The sequence below is a fragment of the Nelumbo nucifera genome, chromosome 5, assembly GCF_055504915.1.
Source record: "Nelumbo nucifera cultivar China Antique chromosome 5, China Antique-T2T, whole genome shotgun sequence".
Lineage (NCBI taxonomy): Eukaryota > Viridiplantae > Streptophyta > Magnoliopsida > Proteales > Nelumbonaceae > Nelumbo > Nelumbo nucifera.
This window is the reverse complement of record NC_142653.1, coordinates 52996229-53023869: the sequence shown is the minus strand read 5'-3', so window position 1 is coordinate 53023869 and position 27641 is coordinate 52996229. Positions and strand designations below refer to the sequence as shown.

Genomic DNA, 27641 nt, shown 5'->3' with positions numbered 1-27641 from the left:
ATTTCAATGAAGAAGAGATCAGACATGCAGTGTTTTCAATGGATAGATCCAAAGCATCGGGTCCAGATGGCTTCACAGTGGCTTTTTATCAGGACTGTTGGGATGTGGTTAAAGAAGATCTTGTTGGGGTATTTCAGGAATTTGTAGATAAAAAAAAGGTAAGCCTTGGAGTTAATGCAACCTTCTTAGAGAAGGCTTATGATCTTGTGGATTGGAGTTTTTTACTAGAGATCCTTGGGTGTTGTGGCTTTGGAGATAGATGGTGCAATTGGGTAAAGGAATGTATTAGTTCCTGCCATTACTAAGTCTTGGTCAATGGGATGGTCAGAGATTTTTTCCCGGCTTGTAGAGGCCTTAGACAAGGTGACCCATTCTCCCCGTTTATTTTCACCTTAGTGGCACATGTTTTCAGTAGATTAATCTCTAAGGCAGATAGGGAAGAGGAGGTGAGTGGTTGGAGGATAGGAAGGAACAATGTCCAGGTAACCCATCTACAGTTTGTTGATGATATCATAATATTTTGTGAAGGGGGTGACAAGCAAAAAGTGAGGAACCTTAGAGCATTGTTACAACAATTTGAGAAGGCTTCCAATTTGAAGATAAACATGGATAAGAGTTGTGTGGTAGGTGTCAGTATGGATGAGGAGAGTATTCAGTGTGTGGCAGATTGTCTAGGTTGTCTTGTCTCTTTGTGGCCCTTGCAGTACCTAGGTCTCCCTCCAGGGGCTAACCCAAAAAAGAGTAGTTCTTAGAACCCAGTTTTGGAAAAGTTTGAGAAAAGATTAGCTGCTTGGAAAAGGAACTATATCTCTATAGGGGGTAGAGTGACTTTATTGAAAGCCACCCTAGGAACCTATCGATCTATTTCTTATCTGTTTTTAGGATTCCTAATAGGGAGGCTAAGAAGTTTGAGAGATTAATGAGAAATTTTCTTTGGAAACCAGGGGAGGAAAAGAATGATCATTTAATTAATTGGGAAATAGTATATAGGAGCAAAGAGGAAGGTGGATTGGGGTTAGGAAGGTTAACTCTGAAGAATAAAGCCCTCATAGGAAAATGGTTGTGGAGATGGCCTAGAGAAAGGGAGAGGTTGTGGCATGAAGCGATAGTGAGTATACATGGCAGACTGGAAAATGGATGGGATGCGGGTGTATCACGGCAAGCAACGTTGGCATCTCCTTGGAAAGCAATCCAGAGTACCCTCCCTCAATTTCTCAACCTTGTCAGGTACGATGTCAACTCTGGTAACTCTGTTTTATTCTAGGAAGACACTTGGGTGGGTTTTGTTGCTTAAAAGGACCAATTTCCGTCCCTTTATTCTATTTTCCTTTACAAAGAAAAAGCTATCTCTCATTTTCTCCCTTCTCCTTTTTCACCCCCATCCTTAAGTTGGGACCTTGGCTTTCGAAGAGGGTTGAGGGATGATGAACTTAACAGTGTTTCAGACCTGTTGTCTCTACTTGGCAATGTTTTTTCGGACCCTCTTAGTGTGGATGTGAGATTATGGTCCACTCATCCAAAAGGTTACTTTTCTTGTGCTTCCTTTTTCAAGGCTCTTTGCTCTTCCTTGAGTCAATGAGGTTTTCCAACTAAGGAGATTTAGTCTAGACCTGTTCCACCTAAAATTGTTATTTTTTGTTGGGAGGTGTTTTATAGAAAGATTAATACCTTGGATTTCTTGCAAAGGAAAAGGCCTTTCATGTGTTTATCCCCTAACCGGTGTGTACTTTGCAGGGCTAGTGGTGAGGATTGCTCCCACCTACTTGTATCTTGTTCCTTTTCTAGAGCTATTTGGAGTTGGATTTTTTCTTTATTTGGGTGTAGATGGAATCTGTCCACAGACTTAAGCCAACTACTTGATCCCTCCTTTTTTGTGTGGCCTACAAAAAAAGGAAAATTGATGTGGAGATGTATTAGAGCAACTGCATTGTGGACAATTTGGGAAAAAGGAACGCAAGGATTTTCAAAGAAAAAGAAAGAAGCATTCGGGCTGTTGAGGATTGTATCTTGACCTGGGTAGTGGTGGCTAACAGCCATACAAGGAAGGACAAGGAATCTGTAGTGTGGACTCCTCCACCTAAAGGATGGGTAAAGCTGAACTTTGATGGCAGCAGCCAAGGAAACCCAGACCCATCGGGGATAGGAGGGGTGCTGAGAGACATGAAGAGCAACATATTAGCCTTGTTCTCAGGCCCCGTGGGAATAGGAGACTCTAATAGAGCTGAGATTTTAGCAGCGGTACAAGGTATTCAGATTGCAGAACAATTAAGGGTTCAGCACTTGGTAGTTGAAGGAGACTCTCAAATTGTGGTGGGATGGTTGAAAGACCCAGCTTCAGCCATGTGGCAACACAGAGATTTATTAAGGAGAGTAAACTGGCTTACAAGAAATATGACTGTTACCTCTCTATGGGTGGGAAGATCAGCAAACACCTTAGTGGATGGGTTAGCTAAGCAGGGGGCTACAAGGGAGCAGCTATTTTGGGCTGCTTTGTAATTTTATTTATGGTTAATACTGTTTTATTTTGATGTAATACTTTTCTGAAGAGGTAACAGCTTGTGCCTCTTCAGTGGTGTTTTTTCTGAATTAATAAATTTCTTCATTCACCAAAAAAAAAGAGGAGAGATTCCTTAGTGACCCTTTTGATTGTCTATGTTGATGATATTGTGGTTACTAGTAATGACACCCAGGAAGTTGTTCATCTCAAAAGTTTTCTTAACACTGAGTTTGAAATTAAAGACTTGGGGGAACTCAAATATTTCTTGGGAATTGAAGTTGGCAGATCTAAAGATGGTCTCTTCATTTCTCAACGGAAGTATGTTCTTGATCTTCTTGGAGATACTGGTAAATTGGGTGCCCGACCTGCTTCTACTCCTATAGACCTAAATCATAAGTTATCAGCTACTGAGGGTGAACTATTGCCTGATAAAGGAGTGTTCCAAAGACTGGTTGGGAAGTTATTATACCTAAGTATGACTAGGCCAGATATTTCCTATGCAATTAGTGTAATTAGCCAGTTTATGCATTCTCCCAGAGATACACATTTAGCAACTGCTGAGAGGGTTCTGTGCTACCTAAAAGGAACTCCAAGGAAAGGTATCTTGTTTGCTAAGCATGGACACATGAAGCTAGAAGCATACACTGATGCTGATTGAGCCGGATGTATTGATGATAGGAGGTCCACTTCAGGTTATTGTGCTATGGTAGCAGGGAACATTGTATCATGGAGTAAGAAGCAGTCTGTAGTGGCAAGATCCTCAGCTGAAGCGGAGTACAGGGCAATGGCACATGAAGTTTCTGAACTTTTGTAATTGAGATCACTTTTAGAAGGACTGGGTATAGACTGTGAGAAGCCAATGATGTTATATTGTGACAACCAGGCTGCTATCAACATTGCACATAATCCTATTCAACATGACAGAACTAAGCACATTGAAGTTGACAGGCATTTTATACGAGAGAGAATTGCCTCAAGAGAAATCTGCCTAACATTTGTTGCTTCTGAAGAACAGTTGGCTGATGTTTTGACAAAAGGTGTTCCTAAAGGAAAGTTGGTTCACTGTATAAGCAAGCTGGGCATGATTGATATGTATGCTCAGCTTGAGGGGGAGTGTAGAGAGACTGGGTCAAATGGGCCCTAGTCCCTTAGTGTCATTCTTATTAGTTCCTTCTTGTTATGTTTTCTTATTGGGCCTTCTTTCTTTATGGGCCTTTAGCTTCTATTTGGTTTTTTAAGTGCATTACTAACGTGGACACCTACATAAGGGCCTCCTTGTAAATTATGTAACTTAAGGTAAGTTTAATAAAAAGATTAGAGTAGGGGAAAGAGGAGATTATCGAACTCCTCCTTTCTTCTCCATTTTTCCTTCTTCTTCTTGTTGTCTTCCTCTTCTTCCTTCCCTCTTTCTGCTCTAATCTAAATATTTCTGCTAATTTTATTGGTCTGAATCACATCTGCAAGAAATTAATCCACATGAAATCGAAATTAAGGAGATGAAGCAAACAAAACTTTGGAGGGAAAGAAGCAAATAAGAATGACTGTCTTGAAACAATAGAGAAGGTGGATAGAGCTAAAGAGCATGGGGGAACATCAAATGAGGAAAAACAAAAGAGAAGGCAAAAATGGAATTTGATAAGTTATGTTATCAAGAAGAAATCAAATAGAGGCAGAGGTCAAGGTGTTTGTGGCTGAAACATGGAGATAAAAAATATATCAATTTTCCATAAAATGGTGAATGGGACAAAACCATATCAAAAGATTAGAGGAAGAGGGGGAGGGGATTGAGGGGGAGAGAAGGATTAGGGATACTATACTTAATTATCACAAAGATCTATATAAGGAGAGATGGGCGTGAAGACCTAAAGTGGACATGATGAATTTTAGGAACTTGTCATCAAAAGAAGCAATACAGTTAGAGATGGTTTTCTCTAAGTACTAGAGGTAATCAGTGAGTTGGATGGAAACAAGGCATTAGGCTGGACGGTTTCACAATGGAGTTATATAAAAGGTGCTGGATTTTTATCGAGAGTGATTTAATAAAGGCTTTTGAAGAGCTTCACAACAATGGGGCTTTGAAAAGGAGTCTGAACTCAACATTATTACTAAAATGAAGGGGGCAGCAGGTTTAAGAGATGTCAGATACATTAGGTTGATTCTCTGTGTGTACAAAGTGATAGCAAAGGTTTTGTCAAAAGGAATGAGAAGGATAATGGGGCAAATATATTTGAATCTTAGGGAACTTTTGTAGATGTTAGGCAGATTCTCGATAGGATTTTGGCAGCTAATGAGTTGGTTGATTCAAGAAGAAAAAGTGGGGAATAAGGGGTATATGGAAAATACCTATGATCATGTAAATTGGGATTTTTTGAACTACATGCTCAAGAGGTTTGATTTTATTAAGAAGTAGAAATTTTGGATGAAGGTGTTTGTCACATGGCAAACTTCTCAAATAATAACAAATGGCAGTCCAACATGAAGTTTCCACAACTCTAGGCCAATCAGACAAGGAAACCCATTGTGTCCATTGTTGCTTATTTATATAACAGAGGCTCTCAGCACAGTGGTGAGCAAAGCAGTTGAAGGGGAATTCAGGGTTTCAAGGTGGAAGAGAGGATGGAGTGGCTTTGCTTCAATATTCAAATGACACTTTATTCTTCTTCACAAAGGCATCATAAGAGCAAATGGAGAGCATCCGTATGATTCTCACATTGTTTGAAGCAGTTTCTGGATTTAGATTTAATATTCATTAAAGTGAGCTAATGGAAGTGGGAGAAGGAATTAATATAGATCAGTTGGGGGATTATGCTGGGTGCAAGATAGGCAAGTTGCCTACAAACTACTTAGAGATGCCTCTAAGAAAGAGATGTGTTTCAAAGAAGATTTGGGAGCTGGTAGCAGAGAAAATTGGCCCCTTGGAAAACAAGATATTTGTCAAAAGCAGGAAAACTGATAGTAATCAAAAGTGTGTTGGCTTCTCTACCTACACATTTACTATCCTTGGTCCCATTCCTGGCAACTGCAGCCAAATAATTGAAAAGAGAGAGAAGGTTTTTTTCTTTTCTTTTTTTTTTATTGTAGAATGAGTTCAAGCTCCACTTAGTCAAGTGGAAAGGTATGTAACTCAATGAAGGCATGGGGTTTAGAGGTGAGAAGAATTAGAAAAATCAATGTGGCTTGTTTGGTTAAGTTGTATTGGAGATGGAATGAGCAACCTACAAGTTTGTGGAGAAAACTGTTTTGGCAAAATATGGTTCAAGCAAATCTAATTTGGGACCCAGGATAAGCCTACATACCACATGGGTTTGCAATATGGAGGGATATGGGAGTTTTAAAAAGGGAATTAAGTTTGAAATAGGAAATAGACCAAGGATAAAAATTTTACTTATCAATGAAAAACAAGGATAAAATTTTGGCAGGGTACCAGATGCTGAAATAAACCTCTTAAAGAGATGTTCCCGACCCATTTTGAGAAAAAATGCATGATCTCAGATGTCTTTTCCAATGACAGGATGCACGTGACTGGTGCCCCATCTTCGAAAGGAACTTGAATGATTGGGAGATAGGCAACGGGATTCTCTGCATCTGCAAGCAAAAACTCTGCAGACATTGTTAAAGCATGAGAATCCAGCCACACATTGGGAACATCTCCTCGTGAATTTAACATAAATGTATGGGAGATATTCCCAATATGCATCTGGATGATATGTGAGCAGAATTTTGCTTGCAGGAGATCCGGCCTCAGGAGATAGGGCAGTGGATGGAGATGATGAAAAGAATCAACACGATCAGACGAGATAGATCAAGAAGTGACAAGAATATGGATGTGGGAGAAATCAGGAAACTTACACAGTAAAGCATTTCCACAGCAAGTTGAGCTGCGAAGAGGTGTAGACATTCCCAGAGACCAAAGTGTTGAAAATTGTAGCACCCCTTAAAGTAGCTTTTGTGTTATGGACAGCCACATAGAGAAAGTGCCTAACAGCAGATAATTTGCTAGAAGAAGTATAATGGTGGAACCAAGCAAATTCACAATGTGTGGAGAGTGCATGTAAGAAGCAGATCATTTTTGGGTAATAAATAAAAAGAAAATCATTAAATAAAAGAGGAATACATCAAGTTGGGTGATGAGGAATCACCAACCAAAAGATCGTTTATTTATCCATTGCAAGTCTGCAAGGGTGCTGTGGGTAAGAACATTGGGACATTTTAAATTATAGTTCTGCTTTCCAAAGGAAAGATGGGTGTGGTGCCAGATGCAGTGATTTGGTCAATATGGAAAGAGAGAAATAGGAGACTTTTGAGAATAAACATAACAAAGAAGATAAAAGTAATGTAGGGTTTATGGGGAAGAATCTACTCATGGGTGACAGTACATAAGCAGTTCAAGGATACATCTTACATCTCTTTTTCTATCTTAGTAATCCTTTTGTATTTATAAACACAGAATAGTTAGTATACAGAGAGGATATTTGGTCCCAGTGCAGTATCTTATTGAGTAGGGCTTTGTATATGTTTCTAATAGGGTTAATACAATACCTTACCTTTTCCAAAAAAACGAAAGGAAATAGGCAAAAAAACACTCATAAAATTCACTACTTGGGACAAACAGGACACTAGCACAACCTCCCCAAAAACAAGATTCACAACCCAGCCCCTACTCAACTTCAATTTCACTCCTCCCCATCAAGAAACTCCTCCCGCCCACCCTCCTTGTTCCAAATCCTCCCCCCCCCCTTTCAGTAATGGGTTTCTTCAAATTTTCTTCCCTTTTGTTCTTCTTGAACTCTTCAAAAGCTCTCCTACTTAGGACAAACAAGATTCACATTCCTTCTGCCCCTTCTCCCCCCCCCCCCAATTCCTCCACCAACCTTAGATGAGGAGGCATCACTCTTCACCAGAGGCGACGGGATTTGATCAATGTCAGAACTAGAAAGAGAACTCAAACCATTCAAAATTTTCTGTTGAGACCAATGTTTTAAAATGTTGAGGCATGGCGTGATGCATTCTACTACCTAGAGGCTTGAGGTGTAGTTCAGAACGTAAGAGGCATAAGCCTCCTTTAGAGGAGGGGGATGAGGAGGAAGAAGGAGGAGGAACAAGAGGAAGGAGGATCTCATTTTATTTTATTTTTAATAAAAAAATCTTTTATTTCCCTTTGCTTTCCTTTCCCCAGCCCACTTTCTTTCCCCTTATCTTTTCTTCCCTTCCCTTTCCTTTTTCTTTTCTTTCTTTTTTTCTTTTTTTCTTCCCCTTTCTTTCTTTTTCTTTCCCTTCCCTTTCCCTTCCTTCCTTTTTTTCTTTTTTTCTGTCTTTTTATATGAGGTGTGTGCCTCTAGCACACCTCATGAAAACAGCATATAAGGTGTACGCCTCTTGCACCTGAAGCATATGCCTCAGACGTGTCAGCGCCTCTGGCATACACCTCAGGGCATTTTGGGGGCGCCTCGCCATGCCTCCCACGCCTTTTAAAACACTGGTTGAGACACTGTCGCTGTCTCCACAATATTCTCAGAAGATTTCTCGCCAATTTTGTCCTGAATATCCAACTTACCAAAGCACTACGCCACCTTGTCGCCATCCAAAGCTCCCATTTTCTTTGACCTATCCTTTCTTCTCCCTGCAATACAAAACCTGGAAATCATCCAAATCCACTCTTCCTTTTCCCACTGCTAGCCTTTATTTTTCTTCTCCTGCTTGAAAAACCTACCTTGAAAGCTTTGTTTGATTGTTTTAAGCTGCAATTCCTTCCTTTATAAACCTGAAGTGTTTTCATTTGAGAGCCATAGTAAAATCCTTTTGGGTTTATCTTAATGAAGAGGTCCCCACTTAAAACATTTTTTTATCAATAGGTCCCCACTTAAAACATCGTAATCTCTTCTAATTAATATGCCTTTATTAGAGCCCTCTCTCGATTTCTCCCCTGCCAACTTATCCTCTTCAATTCTTTCCACAATTTCTCCACCTATGTGTCCTTTTAAAAGCTCCTTTTCACCCACATTTTTAAAATTACATTCTTGCCCCTCAAACTGTTTGATTCAGCTTGGATTTTCAAAGAACCCCAATCACCATTAACCATCCCTAGACTTCCCTTAATTTGTCCTTCCAAAAGACCTTTGGAAACCTCCACTTTTTCCCTACACTCTTCAGATTCAGCACTTCTCAAGCTCCGACCAAAACCATCAGGCAGACCCCAACAGCATTATTTTTTTCTTATTACCCATAATGCCCTTCTCTTAAACATCCAATATTTCCTCTGTAGACTGTCTGTTCGACTTCCTACCATTTCTCCCAGAATGCAATACTTCCTTTCTACTTTCATCTCTCCACAAGAACATGTTTTCTATCCACCTTAACAGATAGGATCTTTCAATAGGTCAAACTGTTCCCCAGCAAAACAAAGCACCAGTGACGAAGGCACGCATGGATCTCATTCACCTCGACCAAAATCCGCACAGCAACAAGGTCTCACCAAGAGTTGGTTATCACATCCACAAATATAAAAATTCCACATGCATCTCCCACAGCCTTAAACGTCTGAAAAGACCAGGCATGCTAAGGAATACCATATATAACAATCCACACCAAGGCCCAAGCTTGGGGATCCCAAGTTTATTAATGCACCAACTAAAGGATTCCATCTCCCCAACCTTAGTTCTAGGGTCGAATCTGACCTTGGTTTCCAAACAAGAATATCACTCCCTTCCTCACTGCTCCTGAACGAGAAGAGAAAAAAGCTTGCATTTAATTTTCTCACCTAAGAATCTGAGCTCGGATGCCATTCAGCCATTATATATGTTAAATGGACGAAGAATGGGTTCTTTGACATCCTGAATTCATAGATGTCTACACATGAGGTTTATAGTCCAGATTAAGGCTCATTTTGGAGACTGATGAGGGAAGTAGATAATTGCTGCTTGTTATTTTCTTTTTGTTTTCATTTTTGAGGATGATTGTACCCTGAGTTTTGAAAGATATTTACTGATCATATAATTTTTTTTTTGATAAATGAATGGTAATTGATTCAGAGATAATAAAGTGATGTTACAAAACAGACTGCCCGAGGAGAGGCACGAGCTAGTTCCTCTCCTCAACAACAACAAAGTATTACATTAGGCTCAGAAAAACAAGATTACAGAGCTGCCCAGAATAGAAGTTACCTTGATACCCCTTGCTTAGCTAGCCCATCCGCTATGGCATTAGCTGTTCTACCCACCCACTGAGAATTAACAACCATGTTCCTTGAATACCACTTAACTTTTCTCATAATGTCCCTGTAGCACCAAATAACTGAATCTGGATTTTTTAGCCAACCCACAACAACTTTGGAATCTCCTTCAATAAGCAAATTCTGAACTCCTAACTGATCTGCAATCTGAATACCTTGTACCGCTGCTAGAAGCTCAGCTCTAATAGTCTCCTATACCCACGGAGCCAGAGAATAAAGATAAGATATTGCTGTCTTTGTCTCTCAGCACCCCTCCTATTCCTGAAGGGCCTGGATTTCCTTGGCTGCTACCTTCAGGAGGAGGCACCCACACTGCTGGTACCCTGCTCTTCCTTGTACTACTACTAGCCACAACTATCCAATTCCTCCATACGTCATCAAAGGAGTATATTTTAAAGGAGTATAATTAATTTTGTTTGATGAAACTTTTCTTTTTCTTAGCATAAAAAGAAATTTCCTAGGTGAAAGATTGATGAAGGGATCTAACAAGTGAATAATCTGAGCTTTTTTCTTTGGTATTTCTAGAATTGGAGTCATCTGTAGTGTTTTTAGTTGCTATTTTTTTCAGTAGCTATTTTATAAGAATTGGAGTCATCTGTAGTGTTTTTAGTCGCATTAGGAGTTAGTTTTCCTAATTGCATTAGGAATTGGTTTTCCTAACTTTATTAGGAAAGGTTCCTAATTATGCTATGAACTAGTTTTCATAATTGGATAGGAGTGATTTTAGCAAGCCAAAGTTATAAGTAGTAAGTTGGAGTCATAGTTCTGAGTTAACTGAGATTTGTCTTATCCTAGTCCTAAGTCAACTGGAATTTCTCTTTTGCAGTTAATTAGTCCTATTTACAGAGTCTTAGAAGTGTTACGTAGTAGGTTATAGAGCAAGAAAACAGTGGAAAAGGGCCAGCCATCCTTCCCCCCTTTACCTGCATATAAATTTAAAGCCATCTCTTTTTGATATCAGATGATATAATGTTAGGTTTCTACTTCTAACATTTTTTTGGTATCTTCTGAAGGGCTACACAATGGGGAGGGGGGAGCCCATCCCCCAACCCAGGTGCAAGCGGGATTCATTCCCAAGTCTCCGCTATGACCAGCAAAAGACCTTACCAACCAGCTGGTTGGCACCTTGAGGTTTCTACTTTTAACATTAAAGTGATAACTTTCTTGATAGTGTTGACTCCATCAGAAAGTTATTAGGTGCTGATTTCTAGGTGGCTCTTCTCTTTTCTTTATATTGCAATCAATCCTGCATCAACAAAATTCCAATTAACAGTAAAGTTTGCATTACTGCTCTCTTTCAGAGCCTCAGACTCTCCCACTTTCTTATCACCCAAGGTCTGGTGGTAGAAGATCATTCTTCTTTCTTTCAGTAGTAAAATGAAATTTTATTAAGAAAATGAAAAAAAAAAAAGATAATTACAAGAAATACAGGTAGGACCAGCCCAAATCCAAAAAAAGAGGCCAAAAGGAAACAAGCTATAAAATAGTTATACATGAAACCCACCCAGCTCATGACACCAGAGATTCACCAAAAAACCACCAATTCAAACCTGCCCAAAACCAGAATTAACTAAAAAGCAAGGGCCACAGAACAGCATCAATGCGGAAAAAAACCAGACCACCAAAGGAATCACCACCTGCACTTAGACTGACATTTTACCACATCCACCTCTTCCCCTACCTCTTACACTCTTCAATCCCCTAGAACTTTCTTGGACCAACCACCAATCTCCTCAATTTCCAACCACCAGGCGGCCCCCTAAACTTATACAAGTCCTGTCCAGCATCCACTTCAAATTCATTGTGCAGGTCCTCATGAAAACCACAGCAGTCATTTTTCGGAGGTGCCACCCAGATGTCTCACATTCTAAACAATCAAAAGTTGCCCTAGCCCATTCTCTATCACCAAGAAAGAACAGGCCCATAGAGTTGGCTATTTGAACATCTCTTTCCACACTGCTCTCATGTGACATGTCCTTAGCATCAGCTAAATCTTGGTTAACCTTCTCCATCACCTAACTCTCAGAGAGAGGTTCTGTCTCAACTGTAGGGGAGGATGCCTCTTCAACACCCAAACCTTTCCCAAGATGCCTATCCTCTTTGTTGTTTTCATCAGCCACAACAGAAACCTGCCCTGCCCTCCCTTTTCCTTTTGTCTTCTTCTTAAGCATTCTTCATTGCTTGAAAACAAAAAAAAAAGAGTTTTTCTTGAATTTTGACTGGCTCAAAACCCATTCTTGTATAGTGTTATGGGCCCGGGAATAAGATCTCGTCACGGGTCGGTCCACGGGGAAAACCTCCTGTTTTCCCTTGTTCCTCCCTTTTCTTGATGAACCTATCTTGGCGCCTTAATGGTGATTTGTTCAAGAGATCACTTAACTCTCCTCTGCTCTCTTTCTTGACTGAAATTTTCGATGATTTTATTCAATATTCTCAGCTCCTTAAATAGGAGATTACAAGAGATAAGAGTCCTAATTTTAGGAAGACTCCTTGCTAATTAGGAAGACTCCCTACTAATCTATCCTACTGAACTGATAAGATAAGATAAGATAAGACTCCCTTAATCTATCCTACTGAACTGATAAGATAAGATAAGACTCCCTACTAATCCATACTACTGAACTGATAAGATAAAAACACTGAATAGATAAGACTCCTACTAATCCCTACTACTGAAAGCAGATAAGGTAAGAATACTAAATAGATAAGATAGGATGAGAACAATAAATTGCTGCTGCTGAGAACACTAAATTACTGCTGCTGCTGCACTAAATTACTGCTGCTGCTGCCGGCGTCCACATCATATAGCTATTAGATGATTTTCATGGCAAAACTCTTGCACTATGCCAAATGTTCCTGCTTTGGCTTATAAGGCAAACATCTCATTCTGTTGGAATTTCAGTCTTCCATTGTAATTGTGTTATTGTTACTTTTGCCTGCATATTTAATATAGGGCCTGTATGCTTCTCTTTTCACCTACTTGTAGACAATTTATTTCACCTTCATTATTGGTCACAAATAAAAATGCAACTTGTTATAAGATCAGGTGCATCACCATTCTATTGATGATTGAAGATGAAAAGATTAATGGTGTTAACAGTAGTTGTACTATGCCGTAGAGGCATTTTTTACTCCAAAACTTCTCTCCTCTCTTCTCTCTACTCTTTTTCTTTAATTCTTTCTACTAAGAAAACATGATATCAAAGCATCGGTTTTGGGATTAAAAGCAGTTTGATCATCTATTTCTTCCTCAGTTTTCTCCTTTCTTTGATCGAAGCCAGTGGGAAAGTACATCGACTGATCTGTAAGTTTTTTTTTTCATTTTTTTCCTTTTTTCTTTCTTGGTCATGTGCCAAGAAAACCCTGGAAAAGGGGTGAACTGGTGCTGTGAAGGGTGTTCTCAGTCCCATGTGGATCGTGTGATCCTGTTTTGTCCCCTGTAGCTGGGATGTGTTGGTCTGGACAACCTATATATGCTCTAACAGAAGTTTTATATATTGCTTAGGTGTTTGGAGTACTTGTGTGGCCTGAAATAGGGTGAAATGGTCCTTGTAGAGGCTGTTTTTTACCTCTGGAACTCATTTCAGCAGTGTGGTAGTGTGCCTTCTTTGGTTTGATCAAAGAGGAATGTTCCTATAATTCTATTTTTTATGTGAGCTCAAGTACTCTTGTGACAGTGGTGATAGTTGTTTCTTCCTTCCTGCTGTGTTTGGTGACTGAGGTAGTGTAATCAGCTCTTTCCATCAATGTCTTCTGAGGATTCAGTTGGTCTCCAGTGTGTCCTCTGGCCACAATGGAATGAGCTGGGCACTAGACATGGACTTTCCTATGACTCTAATTCCATTTGATGGACTCAATTACCAAGAATGGTCGAAGGGGATTAAACTCTACATAACTTCAAGGGAGAAAATAGGTTATATCAATGGTAAGACAAAAGAACCAAAGTCAGGAAGTGAAGAACATGATAGGTGGATCAAGAAAACAGCACAGTAATGTCATGGCTATTACTGTCTATGCTGCCATGGGTGAGGAAAGCATTCATATGGGCTGAGACTGCTTTTGAGATTTGGGAGCAAACTAAATCTACCTATTCAGAACAACGTTGTTATGCAAAGATTAATCAGCTGCAAGCTACTTCTTCAACCTGCAAGCAAGAGGAGAGGAGTCTCTCCACATACTACTCGAGTTTGACCTCCATTTGGAAGGAATTGGATGACAATCAAAATGTGGATTGAAAATGTGATGTGGATGCTAAGGCCTACAAGTCTCTAGTCTCTCAGCAATGGGCTTTTGCCTTTTTGGGGGCTGAACCTTATGCATGAATCTATTAGGGTTCAGATGTTAGGAAGTAAAGAGCTCCCATCAATGCAGGAAGTATATGCTCTAGTACAGTCAAAAGAAAGCATGAGGAATGTCATGAATTGTTCAGAGGGGGAACCGGTTGCTCTAGCATTCCTAATTTAATGCCTTTCTTGATGTTATTGATCTCATCACAGTGTTTTTTTTTCTCGTCACCAATGGCAATTTAAATGATGAATATTATTTGCAGATTGCCAATAGCATTTAAGGCTCCATTTGGAAGGAGTACAAATACAAATATGTAGAGTGCAAAATCTTGTACTTTGTATTATTTTGTATGTATTTGTACTGTACATATTTGTATTTGTACTCCTTCCAAATTGAACCTAAATTTCCTCATCTTGAATGGTAGATACAGTGTCTTGACAAGCTCCAATACCACATTATCAAAACTGAGTGATAAGCTAATCAAATGCAAATTGACTGGTTCTATAACAAAACTAATGCAACCCTCCGGCTTTTTACTAAATATATAATAACATGAGCAATAAAAATGGGGAAGAAAAAGAAAGGAAAACAAAAGGACAGGATGAACTGCGAAAGAATTCTTCTCGATTGCAACTACCTTTGCAACTGCCATCTGCTTAGACTTTGTTGAACTAGATTTGTATGACATACTCCTAGAGTAGCGTGGAATCCCATCATACACCTCCTGGTTGCTTCCATATGGGCTGTTCATCTCAGGAAATGAAAAAGGTTCTCCTAACTGCTTGTCCATGCTTTCCCTCCTCGGAGGGGGAGTCAAATCAGTACCCATGTTTGATGATAATCCGGAAGACTGATAAACACCAGACCCATGATCAACATGACCATTGGCATTTGGAAAGCTTCCACTGGAGGCATTATCAACAGTCGATCTCCTCGAACAAAGCCCTCCCATTGTGTCGAGGACCAAAAGTAATAGTTCACTTCTTCGTCTAGCTTCCCATACAAAAGAAAATAAAATTACATATATCAATAACAGTAACTAAAAGCAAAAAGGACCTCCTAGCACTCAGACCCAGTGATTAACAGCAAATGAAAGGCTAGCCTTCCCCAATCAACCACAAAACGTTGCAAAGACAGATTCCGGGAATCAGAAATACCCTGCCCAGCTCCAGAAACTTGATCCCGTGTTCCACCAGAAAGCTCCACAATTTCTATGTTGCTGACTATTTCTCCAGTCCATCAAAATCAAACTGCAAACCAAAAACCAAACATATTAAAATTTAATAATTTCACACCTTCCCCCCAACCCCCTACTTATTCGAACTAGTAAACAAATAAATAAATAATAGTAATAGAAATCAGAATCAAGGGAAGACATGAACCGAAACCCAATTAACCATGACAGAAACACCACACCCACCATACTAGAAACTATAAAAAAGAAACAAGGAATATCCAGATGAGTGATCAACACAGATACCATAAATGAACAATATCACCCTGAGAACTTAAGATCAGTCACCAACTATCGGAACCCAGACACAAAATCGCGCATATACACGGATACCCACATGCATACATCTCCAAAATAGACAACTGAACAAGAAATAAAAAACACACGGAAACAGAATGAAGAAAAATAAACACGGAGAAGAAGAGGCTCACCAGCAAGACAAAGCAGTGCTGGATCTGTAAAAGAACAGAAAACCCAGTAAAAAAAGACTGCTACTCTGGTCTTTACTTGTGCTTCAGATCAACGAAAGAGAGAAAGAAAGAGAAAGATGAAGACGATGAAAAAATAAAGGAAGAAGAAGAAGAAGAAAGGACTGGTCTCGGACAGCGAGGGTGCTACGGAGGCAGGAACCAGGAAGTCCACACCCACCAAAAAATAAATAAAAAAATAAAAATAAAAACCCAACCCCACGGCCCACGCACTGAAGGAGCGAGCAGAGAAGGTGGAGCTGGTCAAACCCCCTCCTCCTTACCAAATCTAACCATGGTTACTTTCTAACCTTTCACAAGTTTTCAGAACTCAGTTCAGAACACAGACAGACACACTTGTGTTATTAATAATCAATCAACTAATTAATTATTTTAATATTCAAACGGATCTTCACACCGTTCACACTCCACTTCACGCCGGCGGTCTCAAGTTTCTCCTCCCTCATTCAATGGTCTAGTGGCCCACCAGGAATGGGGGGATGACTTGGACCCAGGAGACATAAACCAACCTCATTACATGCTGGCCCCACCAGATGGGATGGACGGTTGAGATCCACGGGCTAATACACTGTATCGGGTGTATAACTGAATTGCCGCTGTTCATTAATTGTTGGTCAACTTACAAGGTGGAAGGGTAGGGTCCATTAAGAGTATATCATCATTCAAAGAAGCAGAGTGCAATCAATCTGGAGCGTTTGATTGGTGGGAACCTGCAATCATGGCAAGGGGAGTTTATGGTATGGGGCCACCTTAAGTGCCCTTGATCAAAGACAGGTGGTTCACATTGGAAGGTGGTATTGTTTATCGTAGGCCAGATGGCATGGTGTGCTTTCCTTCTCCTTCCCTGGTTGAAACGTTAGGTAGCTTGTTTTTCACCAAAGATGAAGTCAATGAAGACCCTTTGAAGAGTGAAACTAGACTTGTATCAATTTGTCTTCATCTTGAAGGAGGAGACAAAAGAAACTACCCTTTTAATAAAGGAAGGAGGAAGGAGGGATCCAATGCCACAGCCTACACACTAAGGATAACACTTGGTCTTGTATCTTTGATCATCAAGATCAGGTGGTGAGGAGTATGGCCTAGTGTGGGGCCTATTCATGCCCCCATCAGATAGGGTGGTTTCATGATACGATCATAGTAGGGTATAAACAAGAGTAGCTTTCTTAAAATCTCTTTGTAGTGGTCAAAAAGCTGAGGAAAATGTGTTCAAAAGAAAGGCAAGCCTTTTCTAAAATTGAGCCTTTTAATCATGTGATGATGTAATTAAGCAGAAATCAAGCTTCACCAAACCAAGGGGAGGAGTCCTCCCTTGATGAAGTACAGTGGAAATTTCTGTGATATTTACCATTTTAGGGTTACTTACTTCAAGAATTTAGAATGCTCTGCCTAAAACTTGACAGACAGACTTTTTTTTTTAATTCTATCTTCATCCTAGTGAAGAAGAAAATAAGTCATTTGGTCTCATTTCTTTGCACAAACACTCCCTTAAGCTTAGTGAGAATATCCAACAGTTGATTGTTGCAGTAAATGATGGAACTGAATAAACCATCTATTGTTATTGAGCTTAGGGTTATCTGCTCCTAGAGAGATACAGGAGGGTCAAGGAATAGTAGTGGCAAAAACAATTATGTGCAGTGCAGGATCTGAGTACCTTCAAATATTTTTCTTGAGCATGGAGCTATTGAACTGCTAGACTGTAGATGAGTCCAAGGTTCTGTAACTTGACATCTGTCCTCTGCTCAGAACATCCAGGGTTATATCACTATTGAGTGGGTCCCACTTGAGGAATAATGTTCTATTTTTTATCTTTGCAAATATAATAAATATTAAATATTAAAAAACCAAGAAAGTATACATGGTAAAGTTGATTTAGGGCCCAATTAACCTCTGAGGAGAGACATATCAATAGAAAGATTCTCACCATCTGAGAATGAAACTTTTGGACAATTTTTTGAGGGCCATAAACTGTTCTACAGGTCCAGTAACCCTGCACCCACCCAGGAGAATGCCAAAAGAAATAGTATCTCTCACTTTTTTTATTTTGGGGGTTTTGTTTTGTTTGTATTGTTCTTCACAGTAATACAAACATTATCAATCTTTCTCAACAGAAAATGAGGCGTGCACTCAATTGATATCCAAAGAACTTTGTGAAAACCTACCAAACGATAATACTATTTACACCTAGATACAAAACATTACCCCCTGTGTTAACAAAAAGAGTTTACTGTACTATTATTTTTATTATTGTGAAAAAAGGTTCACTAACCGGGTCAAGTAAGGAGCTTCCTTATTATACAAACTGTCATATATAAAGGCATGATGTGGCCATCCCAACTATCTTCAAATTAGGAGACTCAAGACTGGCAACTTGTTCAGAGCCTGTTTGGGAGGACTGAGCTGAAGATTCCATTAAACTGGTTCAGTTGCTTTGAAACGCTCTAAAGAAGATTTAATTCTTCCCTATTTTTATAAAAGAAAAATGAAAAAACACTCTAGATAGGCTATTTAAAAAGGCTGAAGTGATCAGATCAGCTCTTTAAAGACAGACTGACAGTGATTAAGTATATATTTGGCCTCTATGCTGTAGATGTGTGGGTTGGAAGTATCATTTTCTCAAAATGGTGTCTTTTTTTTGTTTAGAAACGTTGTTGTCAGGTAGGACGTTTCCTGGAGCAATAGCAACGTTTTCTGTTTGGTACCAATGCTCCAGGAAACGTTTTCAGCACTGGCACCTATTATCCAGTGCCACATCATGTCCCTGTCACTGCCACCTCATGTCTATATTGGCAGCAACAAGCTGTAGCTCTAGGAAACACCAAATTCGACGTTACTCTAAGCCATGCCTTTCCGATTTTTAAGACATGGCTTGAAGCACCATTTTTATGGAAAAACAGTTCTAAACAAACAAGTGTTTCCTGGAGCAACGGCATCGATGCCAAACAGATGCTTAGGTTCTCCAATTTTTCAGCAAATATAGCTTATGGGCTGTTCATGTGGTGCCCTCCAAAATGCCAAAAATCACCGCACCTCAGCCCTCCCAAAAGGGCACTCAATTCACTAGTCCACATCACCCTACACCCCACCTTTTATTAGTGTCCTTCTCGACTAATATTAACTGCTAAAATTTCACCAAATATGGCATTAGCTTATAGATTGTCCATGTGGGGCCGGCTAAAAAGCCAAAAGCCACTACACTTAGCCCTCCCAAAAAGGCACTCAATCACTAGTCCACATCAACCCTTCACCCCACCTTTTATTAGTGTTTTTCTCAAATAATATTAACTGCTAAATTTTAATATTAAACTTGTAGCCAAAGAAGGCTTTATTCTGATCATGTGTGACAATGGTTTTTGGTAGGGTTGCAAATAAGGGGTTGTTTGGAATCGTAGTCATTTTTCAAAAAAATGGTGCCATGTCGGATCCATATAGGTGTTTCAATAAATGCCCATGCATCTCATTGTTTGGTTCAGTCAATTATTAAAAATTGGGCATGCCTCGAAAATCGGGACCCCACCGATGCATGAAACGCCTATGTATCTCATTGGCGTTTTATGCATTGGTGAACCATTCCCCCAATGGTTGACTGATGTGTATCCTATGTGGTGCTTACCTGTCAGCACATACATGAAAAATGATGATGAAAATCACCTCACCAAACAGCATAGTGTTGCTCACTGCCTACGTGGCAAAAACGTTTTTTTGTGAAAAACGAATCTTGGAAACATAGACGTTTTTTCTTGAAAATTGGTTCCAAAAAGTGCCCATACTTCCAAACACCATGTAAGTCAAATAAAATCCGATTTAAATATAAATCCAATCCAGTAAGAGTTGTAAAATATTATATATTATATATAATTATATAATGTAATATATATTATACTATATAATTAATATAATATATTACTTATATTATCAAGTTTCTTTTACTACAATCCAAATCGATTTGGATTTGGATCAGTTCACTCGGATCAAATATGCCCTTTACCAAATCTGACCCCATCCGTTTGCACATCTAGATTTCGGGCTCACATTTGGCCCATTAATAGAGGATGGCAAGAGAAATGTCAGACAATTATGGGCTCCAAACCACTTTTCCATGCGGAAGATCCCACTAACACACCCACTCACTATTATTATTTTTATGTATATGATATGGTTTGATGCATTTAATGTGGGAAGCCTTAGCCCAAATGATGAATATCAAGAATACCCTTTACTTGTTTAACCTTTTATTTTACCTTTCAGCTGCAACTTAAATCACCTCTCTGTAGAACTATCTTATCCCCCTTCCTTCTTTTATATCACCCCTGGCTTACGATGCATTGAAGCCGCCTCTTCCCAGTTCCATCAACTGTTTGCTTCTTGGTTTTTGTTCACATGCCATTCACTGGCCTTTTTGGTAAAGCATGAAGAGTGTTGCAAAGACCACTCTGCCAAACAGAGCCATTTATACAAAGAGCTCTCAAGTCTCAACCATCTGATCCACTTTAAAATCTTTGGTTTAATTTTTTGGTGGGGCCAATCAACAAAACATGAGGTTGGAATGGGTATTATTAGTTATTAGGATTAAAAGAAATCAGAGTATTGATGGAAATCATGAACATTTTGTATGTTTTTATGATGACATAGTTATGTTGTATCATCTTCTCCCATGAGATCTCCTCTCTTTTCACTCTAAATCCAACAATGCTTGGCACAGAGGACTTTTATATAAGGGGTTATTTGAAACAAAACCCTTAAATCATTGCCCATAACTATCACATCTTTTGATATATTTATTACCAACATGAGTAAGGCCCATCAGTCCATGATAACATGGAATGGCCTGTGATTCTAACATGGGCTGTTAATGGATCCTTTTACTTCTAAGCTTAGGAAGGAAATTCTTTCTGTCCTTTAATTGATTGGGTTTGTGTAGGACTCTTTTAAGGGTATCCTCATCCCAGTACCAATTCATAGTAGGACAGAGCAACCAATTATCCACTCAATAGTTTTGGAAGATACCCAAGAAAAAAGGGGCACTAGAATCCCCTTTCTGATCTTCCTTCGCCTAGTTTTGGTAACTAGCAGTTGTAATCCATATAGAACTTTCCCTGAAATTTTCAGCTCCCTTAAATAGTATTTTATAATTCCTAGGGCTATGATTAGGTAATTGCCTTTTTAATTTCAATCTTCAAGACCCTTGATAGCTGGGACCCATATTGGGTCATGGTTTTTTTGGGGGTCATCATCAATGTTTTAGACCAGGCCCAGAGGCTGAACCACTTTTCCTTTTAATCTAACATATGAAAAATTAGCCTTTTGAGTCTATGACACAGCCCATAACATCATTATAGTAGAAGATTACAAATTAAATGGGTCAATGGTTCAACTGTTCAAATTGATAAATTGTTGAGTAAGTCAATGGTTATAACACAGTTAGAGGTTGATCCAAATTGAGAATATGACCGTGGTTCGGCCGGGCAGACCATCTCTTGGTGCTATGGTAAAGTCTTGGGCTACTAAGAGTAATGATGTGGGTTCGAGCACTGGGTGCTTTGTGCTTAATCCCCTCCTTCCAAAGCCCCTGGATAATCATGACTATCATTAGTTAATAGTCCTTTTTTATAATTTCAATTAATTAGAAAAATATAATACTATCATTAACTAAAGTTGTGTTTGGTACATTGTTGTTTCTATCTGAAACATTTTAACCATAAACAGTCATCAGTGATGTAATAATACATATTTTCACCTATTTTTTATTAATATTAAATCGTTTCAGATAGAAACAGCAATGCTACCGAGCGCAAACTAAATAAATATTTTCCATAATTAATATTTTCGGATCATTCTATTGTACATTACCTTGAACTTATGTTACAAGATTCAGTTTGTGTTGACTGTCACCGGCTGTTAGGTCACGGATTGAACAGTCCAATTATCTTTAACTTACTGCTTGTGTGGTCGGATTTGACATATTTGAGAAGAAAATTAATTAAATAAAGTTGTGTTTGGTACACTGTTCGAAAATAGACATTGGAATTTATTTAGGCTTAGTTTGGAAAGAGTACAAAAACAAATACTTACAGTGTAAATGCATACAAAATAATAAAAAATTACAAGATTTTGCACTCTACATAATTGTATTTATACTCTTTACAAATGAATATACTCTTTCCAAATGAAGCCTAAAGTTATTAATTTATTCCTATAGGTCAAGATTTAAGGATTTGAGTTTAGCCAATATTTTTAAAACAAACTAGTGTCAGGGCATGTGCTATACACATAAGGGATAAAGATATAAGTAAAGCATTTATAATCAATTTTAATTATCATGACCTACACCAAAATCAAGGCAAGGCAAATATCTGCCTTATAATAATATAGATACTAGTAGAGACCCGTACGATACATGAGTTTTATATTATAAATAGATATGTTCATAGGTTGAGCTCGACCTGAGTATGAATGGGGCTTTATCACTTATTAATAGACAATGTCTAGACCTTAAGTCTAAGCCCAGCCCTAAAATTAAATCGGAAGCCAAGTGTGATTAATTTCGATTATTTTCTATTATTTTTAGTTAATTTATATTTTATATTTAACAATTAATTAATTATTTACTGGTAATTGATACTATTAATATTTATGGTTACTTGTCCCTCCTCTTTGAGTAAATCTTGAAAAATGTTAAGTTACTATACTATTAATAATTAAGTTATAATACAATGTCACTGTTAAATAATTAGTATAATTAATGCCAACAATTGACTATTTATTAACAAAATTTCTAAATTATTGTTAAGTTTTTGAATTATTATGGTTAATTACCACTTGAAATTGCTCATGTAGTGATTTACACATACCACAGCTCCTACTATGCATTCTCATTTTACTAATAGCTTCAAATTCAATGAAACTTTTCACTACCGTTTTAAAAATTATTTTAAGTTTATAAACAATTAGGAAAAATAATACATTTAATATGCATGTATTAAGTATAAAATTCGATTCCAAGAGTTGTATATAGGAATTCACATCTGCGCCCCATAAGGGAATGCTTCACATAGTACATCTCTGCCATGTATTGGGAATATCTCCTGATGATAGTATAAAAAATAATGATATCATCATCGATCGGGAGATGTCCCCAATACACGATGAGGATGTGCTGTGGGACATTATGGGGCGCAGATATATACAGACCCGTTATCAATTCGATCTGAAATACTTCATTTGTCTTTGATCATCTTATAACTTGTAAATCGCATCCCAATAATAATTCCACATATCTCCTTTTTTTGGTAAAGGGTACATGTGTGTTTCTATTCTATCTATGGAATATCAATTATCATAGTTTGATCAAAGTTTGATCTTTAAGGCTTTTCATCATTCAATGACCTAAGTAATAGCAAGTAGCATGGAATAACCATCCCCTACACCATATCATCTAGGTGATCCAAAAAAGGGTCAATTAAAACCCAAGTACATTGTCTTCCTCACTTGGAATTTCAAAATGGGTTATTGCAAACCCGAATGTATTTTACTCCATGATCTAAAAACGGTCAATTAAAACATGAGTACATTGTCTTCCTCAACTGGAATTTCAAAATGGGTTACTACAAACCCGAATATATTTTACTCCATCTCATCTAGGTGATCCAAAAAAGGGTCAATTAAAACTTGAGTACATTCTCTTCCTTAACCGGAATTTCAAAATGGGTTATTGCAAAACCGAATATATCCTCACTTAGAAATAAACTCAATTTCAAAATAGGTGATCATTCTCTGTCTACCTATCAGAAGAAAGATGAGGAAGAGGAGAGATCAATGGAGAAAGAAAAAAGTAAAAATTCTCTCCTTTATGTGTGTCATTTCCTACGTATAAAATGTTAGAAAATACCCATTAGGATAGGACCCGGATTGTGGCCACGATCCAGATTAATTGGTCCAAATCCAAACACCCAAATTAGAGCTCATTATGTGGATGTTAGGACTTAAATAACTTTCTAAAACAGCCCCTTAATTAGGAAATTTGAAAATCCAAATTTTGAATTTGAAATAACCCATTAATTTGGTAATAATGGGCCTGTTAATTGGAGAAAATTAAGGGAATTAAATTCCCTCTAATTAGGTAAGCTCTTTGATAGGAATACTGCCTAGAAAGACAAGAGAGAGGACCCCTCTTCCCTGGGCGTATGGTGTGTATTACATCATATTGAACATGTTAAAAAATATTATTTGCAAAAAAAAAAGCACATGTCAAAATAACAAATGGCTTTAAATTCTAACATTTTAAAGTGTCCTCCAGCTAGCACCATATCGACCAAAAAACCAGAAAAAAAAGGAAATAATCAATTAAATACTAAACCTGTATTTTTAAATACCAAAGAGATTTATTATACATTAAAAAGAAAATATAATTAGTAATCATGAGACAATTTTTAAATCTTAAGGATATTTACTTTCGCCTTAAAGTATGAATCATATTTTTACTCTTCTACCCTTTTCCAACATTTATTGTATATATTCCAAAAATTCACATTTTGCATAAATTATTAAAATGCATTTTTTGTACTTGTATCTTATTTCTACTAATTTGGCCATTAAATTCAGGCCCCATTCGTTTTTTGGTAACTGCACTTACCTGGGTTTTTTTGATAAAAAATGTTTTTTAGATAAGTTAAATAATTGACTATTTTTACCTATAAATTTTTATTATTAGAAGGGGTAATTTTGTCTCATAATATTTTGTCAAATTCCCCTTGGGTGGAAAAGTTACTTATCCACTTGAGAGCTGGATATACCCATGGGGAAAGCAATTTACCATAGGTCCCAAAATTATCAAAAAACGAACACAAGATTGTTGGTCAATGGAAAGCAATATTAATTCCCCTCCATTTATTTAAAACTGAATGGCCAGGTCTTCAATGTTTTTTTTTTTTTTTTTTTTTTTTTTTTGTTTGTATAACTATGAGGAGTTATATGAGACAGGGGGTAGTTCAATCCACGGTTCAAAGTATTGATACACCACGATTATGCCACAAGGGGTGTATCAGTACTTTCAACCTCACACATCATATTTTTTTAGTCTTTTTCCAAAATTTAAGAGGAGGCCCTTTTAATGCTATTTAGCTATTAAAACTCATTTTTTCATAAAACACCTTAAAAATCTGTAGTGGTCATTAGTCTATACAATACAATTCACCTGATACGAGTCATATTGTGTCAAAATTCAACCCCCCAAACATCATACCAACAAATGAAAGCTAAAAAGTCTGAAAGAGAAGAGGGAGAGGAGCAAAAGGAGAAGAGAGAGAGAGTTTTATGTGCCATCCAATCCATCACTTGATTTGCTTCCCATTAGACATGAAAATAAACCGCACCATACTCCAACTCGTTCAGCTTGAGACACTCTTCAACTAGGGTCTTCAATCTTCAAGGCATACTAATGTTTTTCTTGAAGCATGCAATCACCCTTCAATACAAATTGGTTGATCCCAAAAATTTTAAGCAACACTGGGGGATTCCCAACCAGTCTAAAGTTGAAATAAGTTGATTGTAATGCCATTAGAATAGGCTTTAATATGTAAAACATTCCCAAATAATTTTTGGTGATGCAAGCAATTGAGCATAAACAACCATCATCTTTTTTGGGATGCATCAAAATTAATTCTAACCACACCTTCACTTGGGCATTTCCAATAAATGGGTCTCCAACATCTGTAACTATTGACAACCAACTTTGATTCAATATTTAATTTCATTCCAAGAAAGTATTACACTTTACAAGTTCACTCAAGAATGATTGTCATTAATTTTTTTTTTTTTTCATTTATATTCTTCTAGAGAAACCAAAGGATAATACCAAATTTTCTCCTTCATGTTGGAACCCAAAGAATTGTTGCTTCTATTCGTCTTTTCCCACAAATCCTTAACAAATAAATTGTTATCCCGTGGTCCACGATATTTGGGCTTGAATCCAATCAAACTTGCTTACAAAGTATCAGTTTTTAAAAATATGATCCAAGCCTTCATCAATGTCCTCTAGAAATGGGTGGGATTTTGTAGGAATCTTTGAGTTGAGAGAAAAAAAATAAGAACATTTTAATTTTAGGGGGAGGTTGACTCCCCAGATTTTACAAAGAACCAAATTAGAACCACCTGACCCCATGTTGATAATCCTAGCTTCATTTTAAGTGGATTTTATTGTAAATCTTCCATTTGCGTCGAGCCTCCAAATAAGCTTTTCTTCCTTTGAGCAAAAAAGGGAGGAAAATGGATTTAATTTTGTACCAAATTTGGAGAGGAACAAGATTACGTATTTGACCTTCCCTCCACCCCATTCTTTTAATGATTGATGATCACATTTGGCTCAAAGCTTATCATCACCAAAATGAGTCCGGATCTCCTGCCCACGAGAACTCAGCCCATGCCTATCCACAATACACTACCCTCCGTGAATTTGGAACATCTCCCCCTGTATAATACTATGCAGAAGGTGAGATGTTCTCCATGTGTGATTGCGGTAATTGTGGGCAGGAGATCCGGACTCCACCAAAATTCCCTTGATTCATGAACTCAGCAGTTGAACAATTAACCATCCATCTATAATTCTATCCTTCAAAAAATTGGTTGATCTTAACATATATCTCCAATTATCCATCCCACTCCCCTTTTAAGCAGAAATCTAGGGTTCAAATTCGGGCCCATGAGATTCCTTTCTTTTTTTTTAACTTTTGCATCTCAAAAAATTATCTTTTTTTGAATATTTGTTTGATACCACACACACTCAAAGATTGTTACAATCATTTTGAATTTTCCAACTAAAATTAGTAAGGCTAACATCATTAACCCAGTAGAGATTTTTTTTTAAACCGAGCCCACCCCATCTCTTGTACATAGGAATTCAATTCCAACATATCAAATGAACGAACCTTTTATCATTTTTTTTAACCAAAGGAAATTTCTTTGACATTTATTATATTTCTTGGAATTCTAAAAGATCTCATCACAAACTAAGGCATCATATTAATTGTTGAATTAAGAAGCATGACACTGTCAAAAGAGAGAACTTTTTTTCTTTTTTCATCTTGCTAACTTGTCGACCTTCTCTCTTAGATCAATAAAAGTTTTCTTAGTAACTCTATCAAAAATAATAGGGCATCCAGAGAGGCTTCAGACTTTGACTTCAGTAGGATTCTCATCATTCTACACATTAATTTCTATAACTTGTTGGGGATATTCTTTAAAAACCTAAGCATTGATTTGCAAAGTTTGGGCATTGGCCAGAAGTATTAGCAAAGATTTGTATTTTCTTTAATTTCTAGACATGTTGGAATAGTTGTTTTTAGCAAACCTTAAACAATCATCAGCGAACTAGATCGAGAATCAGGATACATGGCCGGATGGCCCACCCCTAGAGACTTCACACCCTATAGGACTAATAGGTTTAGCAGCTACCATTTCAAGCATTTTGGTAAGAGCTTCGACACACAAAATGAAGATGTATCTCTCGTCTAATTCCTTTCGAAGGTTGGAAATCTCTCAATGAGGTGCCATTATCAAAACTTGATAAGACATTGACTTAAGGTCATGACCCAATCAACCCATTTTTTATGAAGTTCAAACTTATGGAGCACCTTCTCAAATCGACTCAATATTATTGATGTATGTGAAATATTTCCATTAATTCCCTTGGCATATATATATCCATGCATATCTACATATATCTTCAGTTATCCGTGCATATTCATCAAAGTACGTGGTTATACATATCCATTCCTTACCTTAGGAATACGTTCCACGACAATGATATTTTGAACTTTGGGTGAAATAGGATATATATCTACCATTCCACCTTGCACCTATCTCTATCGATCATCGATATCTTAAACTATTTATGGCTGAAAATGAAGCTCTTTG

The 27641-nt window shown here is 37.8% G+C and overlaps 1 protein-coding gene across 3 annotated transcripts in view; it reads right to left on the bottom strand.

Moving 5' to 3' along the window:
• Positions 1-16077, bottom strand: part of LOC104596728 (protein PSK SIMULATOR 1-like) — a 55400-nt gene extending 39323 nt beyond the window's left edge. The window contains exons 1-3 of one of the 3 annotated variants that reach the window (XM_010258008.2): positions 15678-16077; positions 15170-15262; positions 14650-15005 (exon numbers count right to left, since the gene is read on the bottom strand). In XM_010258008.2, the coding sequence (XP_010256310.1) occupies positions 14650-14964 (315 nt within the window). In that variant the 5' untranslated portion in view covers positions 14965-15005; positions 15170-15262; positions 15678-16077. Of the gene's footprint in view, positions 1-14649; positions 15006-15169; positions 15263-15492; positions 15516-15677 lie in introns of those variants that run through there. The other 2 variants (XM_010258007.3, XM_019197686.2) reach the window with 2 other exon arrangements.
• Between the last annotated feature and the right edge of the window lie 11564 nt (positions 16078-27641).